This window comes from Syngnathus leptorhynchus, chromosome 1 (genome assembly GCF_054491065.1).
Source record: "Syngnathus leptorhynchus isolate UIUO chromosome 1, UIUO_Slep, whole genome shotgun sequence".
Classification (NCBI taxonomy): Eukaryota; Metazoa; Chordata; class Actinopteri; order Syngnathiformes; family Syngnathidae; genus Syngnathus; species Syngnathus leptorhynchus.
The window spans coordinates 6,651,324-6,659,199 of NC_141195.1; the positions used below are offsets into that span (position 1 = coordinate 6,651,324).

General features: G+C 44.0%; 1 protein-coding gene across 1 annotated transcript; it reads left to right on the forward strand.

Moving 5' to 3' along the window:
• The first annotated feature begins 784 nt into the window (after positions 1 to 784).
• On the forward strand, positions 785 to 7,475 carry LOC147061615 (sodium- and chloride-dependent GABA transporter 1-like). The gene is made up of 14 exons (XM_085908455.1): positions 785 to 1,227; positions 1,343 to 1,474; positions 1,660 to 1,760; positions 2,000 to 2,109; positions 2,210 to 2,342; positions 4,201 to 4,335; positions 4,425 to 4,528; positions 4,746 to 4,870; positions 4,976 to 5,088; positions 5,790 to 5,921; positions 6,004 to 6,106; positions 6,304 to 6,404; positions 6,549 to 6,716; positions 6,791 to 7,475. The coding sequence occupies exons 1-14, from the start codon at positions 996 to 998 to the stop codon at positions 7,220 to 7,222; spliced, it is 2,121 nt and encodes a 706-aa protein (XP_085764581.1). The 5' UTR covers positions 785 to 995; the 3' UTR covers positions 7,223 to 7,475.
• Positions 7,476 to 7,876: the final 401 nt, after the last annotated feature.

Consider the following 7,876-nt stretch of genomic DNA (forward strand, 5'->3'; position numbering starts at 1 on the left):
GTTTTGCGGCAGTGAGTTATAACACAAGCAATGCATTTATTTGTGCGTGCGTGCGTGTGTGTGCGTGTGTGTTGTGCGCCTCCAAGCTAAATTTAAAAAAAAAGAGAAAATAGGAAAAATGAGGAGTAATCTTATTAAATGTGCGGTTGCATTATTGTGCTTGTTTTGCTAATAAGTCGGCTGGACGGCTTGGAACGATGCGTAAGGCTTTTACGCATTGGACATCCCTTTGTCTCCACGGTGTGTTGTGTCTCCCAGCTGGTGTGAGACCTCTCTGCGTGCACACTTTTGGAAGAAAAGCGTCAAGAGAATCTGCAGGTGGTAATTGGTGGATAGGGCTTTATTATGATTCCCATAGGCTCATCGGAGATTTGCTTCCGCGCGTCTTAGCGCTTGCAGTGATTTTTTTCCAAGTTTTTTCCCTACCTCATTTTTTGTGATTTGTTCGTTTGGTGCATGAAGTGCCAGACTTGTTTTTGTCCTGTGAAAATAATTTGGCTTTGATTGCCGCTCGCAATTGTTGTCTGCGTTCAAACCAATATATGACTTTTGTGTGCGTGCGTGCGTGCGTGCGTGCGTGCGTGTGTTCGATTCTCATATGAATGGAACGTTTTTCTTCTTGTTGTCAAAGGTCCTTATTCACACTCGGTTCTTTAATGTCTGTTTGAAATGCGCATATCAAGGCAAAGTAGATTTGCACAGTTAATTGGGTCTATTGCGCCAAACGAGGGGTGCATATATATAATACGGTGCAAAATGTGCATCCAGTGCTGCCTCATGATGAGCCAGTGCGGCCCGCCTGAAAAATTAGACCAACTGCTCTATTTATCATACCTGCAGGTTAACAACGGCAACTGACGATCCGTGTGTACGCGGACTTCTTTTCATCACGCTCGCTCCAAAGATTTGGTGCAAAAACCGCGAAGCTGTTGTCTACGTGGACCGGTGCCGAAGCCTACCGTCCTACTGCCAGGGCCTGTGCCAAAGCCAGAGACATGGCAACCAACGGCACCAAAACGGATGGCCAAGTGACGGAACTGAACGAGGTGGCCGCCAATAATGACAAGCCCAAGTCGCTGGACATCAAGCCTGAAAATACAAAAAAGGAGTTGCCACCTAGAGAAACATGGGGAGGGAAATTTGATTTCCTCCTGTCGTGTGTGGGTTATGCAATCGGACTAGGCAACGTGTGGAGGTTTCCTTATCTCTGTGGCAAAAACGGTGGAGGTAAACCACTTTTTTTTTTTGTGTACTCCACAAGCAAAGTTCCACCTCATGATTTCATTGACATGCAGGTGTTGTGCTGATGTCTGACTTGATCCACTCTTCCATCTTCATCCAGGGGCCTTCTTGATTCCCTATTTTTTGACCCTCATATTTGCCGGGATGCCATTGTTCCTTCTGGAATGCTCCCTGGGTCAATACACCTCAATTGGGGGGCTGGGTGTGTGGAAACTGGCTCCTATGTTTAAAGGTATAGCTCATCTTCTGATACATATTCAAACAGTAGTAATGTATACAGTGAAGTTTTTTTTTTCATGTGTGTGTGTGTGTGTGTGTGTGTGTGTGTGTGTGTGTGTGTGTGTGTGTGTGTGTGTGTGTGTGTGTGTGTGTGTGTGTGTGTGTGTGTGTGTGTGTGTGTGTGTGTGTGTGTGACAGGTGTGGGCCTTGCAGCTGCTGTCCTTTCCTTCTGGCTTAACATTTACTACATTGTAATCATTTCCTGGGCTATTTATTACCTGTACAACTCCTTCACCGCTGTAAGTACACAAGATAAAGATAAAGGATGAAATCAAACACTGGCAGAGCTAGCTTTGAGAGGGCAATGGCCCCACTGAAATATTTTTAGACCCCCCACCACACATGCTATTGATAATTGGGTATTTTCAGATTTTTCTATCCCCCCCCCCAAAACCCGACATTCCTAGCTCCGCCAGTGTTTAAACAATCCAATTTATGAATCACAGGCACAATTTTGTGCATGTGTGTTTTATTCCAGGATCTACCATGGAGCTCATGTAACAATCTATGGAACACAGAAAAGTGTTACACAAATTACTCCATTGCAGACACCACCAATCTCACCAGTGCAGTGGTGGAGTTTTGGGAGTAAGATATCATCCTCCTGTAGCCCTCGATGAATCCCTTGGATAAACAAAAGGCCGGCAGGCTGTCTAACCGTCGTATTGTCACTCGCTTTGATTTATAGGCGCAATGTGCACGAAATGACCGATGGTTTGGAAAAACCGGGCCAGCTTCGAGTGCCACTCGCAATAACCCTAGCCATCGCTTGGGTCCTCGTCTACTTCTGTATCTGGAAAGGGGTCAGCTGGACAGGCAAGGTAAGACGTCGTCGACATATTGGCATATCAAGAGCTTTTTGTGCTATGCCGAGTCCCAATCGGAAAATGTATGCATTATTAAACAGTCTAATATTGCCTCATACATGATTTACAATTCAAGTCAGAATTGTCAAGATGAATTTCAACATAGCGGCAGAAAACAGTGGTGCTCACAATCCAACTGTGCCCCACAGTGGCTCCTCTAATTCCAAGCCTCCTGACACTATTAGCGCTGCGTGTGGATCCGTGATAGGAGGAGCAACTATCAGCCATTGGTCACAATCTGGGTTTGTCATGCCCTTTCTCTCGGAGCGGTTCGCCTCCCCTCACGGGCCCACATAGTCATTGTCACGTGACCATGGTAAATGAAATTCGACTTGGTCACTAAACATCATATTTCCTCAGAACGTTTGGCAAATAAATAGCTCGCTCGCATGCTGTCGGGAATACGCATGGAGAAGAGGAGATGAACGAAATGAGCTCAGTCAGGCTTCAACAGCTTTGGTTGTTTAGTCTGACTATTGAAGACACATTAAAAGCGGGAGTGAGTTTACATTTACAGCACGGAATTAATGGATTAACTGTTACTTTCTAAGGAATGGCAGAATCTCGTTCTGACATGAAACTGGGCGTTTTGGTGTATTTTCTCGCCCCCGCTTTCTGGTTTTGTTCAGGCATTAAAAGAAATGAAGCAAGATGAAGTTCCAGGTTGATTACCTCTTGGCAAATTGAAAAGAGAACGTAAACATGAAGTGAATGTGTTATTGTTGTCAGAATTATCAGCCTTAGTTCTTTCAGAGCAAAGGTTCTGAGACTGGTGTCATTAAGTGAAACGTGTGAGGCTGCAAAAACTGTAGTGAGCCCCAATGCCATTACCAAAACAGTATTGTTACTGTTATCTTGCTTGCTATTATGCTGGACAGAAACCCAATACAACTTTCTGCTCAAAGTTTGAGCTTGGCACTCCCCCCCCCAAACTTTAATTCTACAATATTCAAGATTACTGGTGTTTTATTTCATGTGAAGGAATTATTAAGGTGCAATTTATTGCAATAGATAAAATCCATGTTTTGGAATATGTGTAGTAATTAAATGGCCTGATTTCCTTGCTCATGAAATCATTATTATTTATGTTGACGAATGTGTCAATATTCAAGTTCATAACACATGAATTGGACCTATCATTAATTTGCGTTTTTATGTCGTCATGTTCGTATGGACTTATTCTGGTTATGACAAATATGGATTTGGGACATGATTCTCACATGTTGAGATTTTGGTGGGCTTTAGCGTTTTAAAAATTTCAAAATCAGGCCTTCAAATTCAAGAAATAGGAAAAATATTGGTAACTTTTGTTAAATCCAAGATGGCGATGACTAATGTCTCCTGTCATGGAGGACAACAGGAATCATTTGTGTATGCGAGGCTAAAATTGAGAAGTTTTAGTTTTTGCGTTCAATAAACTTGTATTAAACTGGATTTTTCTGGTTAATGTTACAAAATTAAACTTCCATCTTTAATTTTCTGGCTACTTATGCTTTGTTGTCAATGTATTTTATTTATATCAACCTCAGTAAAACAGATTGCTTCTTTAGTCGTTTGTCTACAATGGCGAGTAGCCGTTAAATGAAAGCGGCTGGTCATTAGAATGTTTGCTCATTCTAGTTGGCTTACAATTAAACAATATGCCAGAAAACTCCTCTTACCAGATATGCCACTCGCCAAAACCAAATGAAACTGAATCAACAGATTTTCAGCAACAATCAGTCGCTCCCAGTTTCCAGAATTAACAATCAGTTCATCCATCTCAAATTGTGCACTGCTGATATCTCGCTGATAGCCGCTTCACACTTCACAGGTGGTTTACTTCTCGGCGACATATCCCTACTTTATGCTCTTCATTCTCTTCATTCGTGGAGTGACCCTGCCCGGAGCAAGAGAGGGAATTCTCTTCTACATCACGCCTGATTTCGAAAAGCTCAAAGAATCCGGGGTAACGACAAACTAGGGCAACGAGATCCTCGATGGCGGGCATTAGTGGACAGAGCTACTGAATCGGAATATTTCTGCTCCTCTTGTCAGGTATGGCTGGACGCAGCAACCCAAATCTTTTTCTCGTACGGATTGGGATTGGGGTCACTTATCGCTCTTGGAAGCTACAACCCGTTCAACAATAATGTTTACAGGTGAGACGGTGTGGATTGATGTTGGTGTTTAAGATGAATACAAGACAGATTCTTGCTTTTGAAGTCTGTGTACTAAGAGAAAATGAAACATGATTGCAATCTGTGTGTGCAGCGTGGCTTCTGTGTCCCATTAATATTCAGTTGTGATTGTTTCAAAGTGATGTAATATACTGTGTCCACATACAAAAGGCAACTTTTCTTCACTTGCTTCCACTAGAGACTCTATTATCGTTTGCTGCATCAACTCATGCACCAGCATGTTTGCTGGTTTTGTCATTTTCTCCATTGTTGGCTTCATGGCACACGTGACCAAGAAGGACATCGCCGATGTAGCGGCTTCAGGTAACGACTCGTCTGTCGTTGTGTTGCAAAGATACACCACCAATAGAGCTCACCATGTTGAAGTATGAGAATTGATGGAATGTGATTCTGCTATTTGCTTTCCAGGTCCCGGCTTAGCTTTCCTGGCATACCCAGAGGCTGTAACCCAGTTGCCTGTGTCTCCACTGTGGGCTATTCTGTTCTTCTCCATGCTGCTCATGCTGGGGATAGACAGCCAGGTAAGTGGGGCTCAGTAACAATCTGCTCACGGACTGACCTAAATAGTCAAATGCAAATATATCACATGGCAACACACCCCCACCTCTGCCTGCTGCGTGATAAGCATGCAATTTGCTTCTTCTGTACAGTTAGAGGCGAGTTTTGACATTAGCTGCCAAGATTTTTTTTTGATTTTTTTAAAGGAATTTTATCACCTCTGTGTGCCTGCAGGTTTCACTGCCTGCTATTTTTTGTCCACATTTTGTGATATCACAATTCAAAAGCAGCAGAAGAAAGAAAGCATTGAGGCAGCTGTGCTGTATGTGGTGATGAGAAAATGAAGCTTCAAATTTGCTTTGTGAACCAGTTGTGTTTTTTTGAGTCTTCTAAATGGCATGCTGAAAGTTCACGGACTTGACATTTCTTAAACCCCTTTATTTAAACCAGCAGTAACATCTACAGAAGTCAATGACAATACCATGACTGATTCATGAGGCGAATTGGAAGCTTCATTTTCCCATTGGCTTCATGGTCATTTGTCATCCTGCCCTAACAGGAACACCAAATAAGTCTGATTTAGAAAACGTAAACTGAAATTAGAACATGGTAGATATAGAGAGCAATAAATTCACAATTAGCAATAAAGTACAAATACATAGTAAGATTTAGCAGTTGTACAAAATGGCCTTTCATCTTTGTGCCTGCTGTTCTCGTCCTTCAGTTCTGCACTGTGGAGGGCTTCATTACTGCTTTAGTGGATGAATTTCCCAGAGCGCTCAGAGGTAGACGAGAGATCTTCATCGCAGTGGTCTGCCTGGTATCTTATGTGATCGGCCTTTCAAACATCACACAGGTATGGCGGGCAGCTTTCTCTCCAACCTCGCATGGTGTGATATAATGCTGACATTGCACGACTCCATTTTTTCTGCCAACAGGGTGGGATTTATGTGTTCAAGCTGTTTGACTACTACTCTGCCAGTGGAATGTGTCTGCTCTTCTTGGTCTTCTTTGAATGCATCTCCATATCCTGGTGCTACGGTGTGTATCACTCTGGTCTCACTAAAACCTCGACATTGTTCATTCAATCAGTTGGAGGACACTTGAAAAGGGGATAAAACTGTTGACCGTCAAGGTCGTGAGCACTCACTTGTTACCTTGCCTCCCTCATCATCATGCGTGGCAAACCTGCAGCAAATTGAAATAGATTGTTCACCCTCCATTTATTTGTCTCTCAGGCGTGAACAAGTTCTACGACAACATCCAGGAGATGATCGGCTACAAGCCTTGCGTGTGGTGGAAGCTGTGCTGGGTGGTGTTCACCCCCCTCATTGTCGGTGTGCGTGAGATCAGTACACTTGACGTGAAAAATGAAGCATGGTGAAAAGTCAATATTAGCTGCCCGCCGCCACGTTGCGATGAGACGCCCGCTACTCGTCATTGGTGTCACGATCAAGCATCAAGTCTCTCATCTCTCCCACAGGGGGTGTTCTTGTTCAGCGCCGTACAAATGGTTCCGCTCACGATGGGAGACTATGTGTTCCCAGGCTGGGGTCAGGGAGTGGGCTGGCTTATGGCACTGTCTTCTATGGTTCTCATACCAGGATACATGATTTATATGTATCTCGGCCTTAAGGGCACCTACAAAGAGGTATGAGGAGTTTGACGTTTACTTTGCTAACGTTTGCTCGACTCTTTGTAACCAGTGTGCATTCCTCTTGCCAGCGACTTCGGATAATGCTTCAGCCTCCGGCGGTTGTCAGGCGGCCGCAGGAAAACGGACCCGAGCAGCAGGTGGAAACCAATACTGCCAATTTATCCAGTCCCGTTAATGCCGCCAACCCCGCCAGCCCGACCGATCCAGTCCCCGCCAACCCGGCTCCAGTCAACGCAACCAGCCCCGTAGCCCCCGCTAACCCGGCTCCACCGCGGGCTAACCCTCCCGCCGCCGCTGCCACTAGCCCTGTGACTTGTCCCACCATCGTGACCACCATCACCACAACCGCCACCACTACGGCCAGTCCGGCCAGCCCTCCCACAACAACAGTCAGTCCAACAATCCCTCCCCCGAACCCAGCGCATCCAGCGGAGCCCGTTAACCCGCCAAACCCAGCCAGTGCGACCTCTAACCTGACCACTGCCGAGGCCAACGTGTAGACAACGAAGAAACCCTCTTGGAGCACGTAGACAAAAGAGAACATTACAACAGACTTACTTCCAAGATTTTAATTGATTCACCTACCTCCGAGGGCAATACCTGATCGAAACAGATTTTCCAACCATATTTCATTTTCCTACATTTTCAAGCCAACGGTGTCCTATTGTTGGTATGCATTCCGAAAATATCAAAGACTGTTAGTGTGCACCGCTACAACCATAAATCTGAGTATTAAAAAAAAAAAAGAATAAACATACTGTGTAATACTGTGAGAAAAGAAAAAAAAAACTAACTAGAGATATAGATTAGAAATATGTTGAATATCTTCATGAATCGAGTAAATACCTGTGTGAATATAGTAGATGAAGTAGTGAAGAAAATTGACATTGCTGACAACAGCAAGGGCTGTGTCAATTTTATCGTGGATGTTTACTAAATCTCACACAGTTGTCTCTTTCAAAACGTTGCACTCTGTGAGGCAAATTAAAGGCCGGAGCGCAGTCGAGGAGCTCGTGAGAAAGCACAATGCCAATAAGAAGTTAATGTTTAGAAGTCAGCTGGAGCGATCCAGTCATGTTTTTGTGTGAGAGAGACTTTTTTTTCCTTCCTTTTTTCAGTAAAAAAAAAGAAAAAAACTTTTATGTGATGGAAAC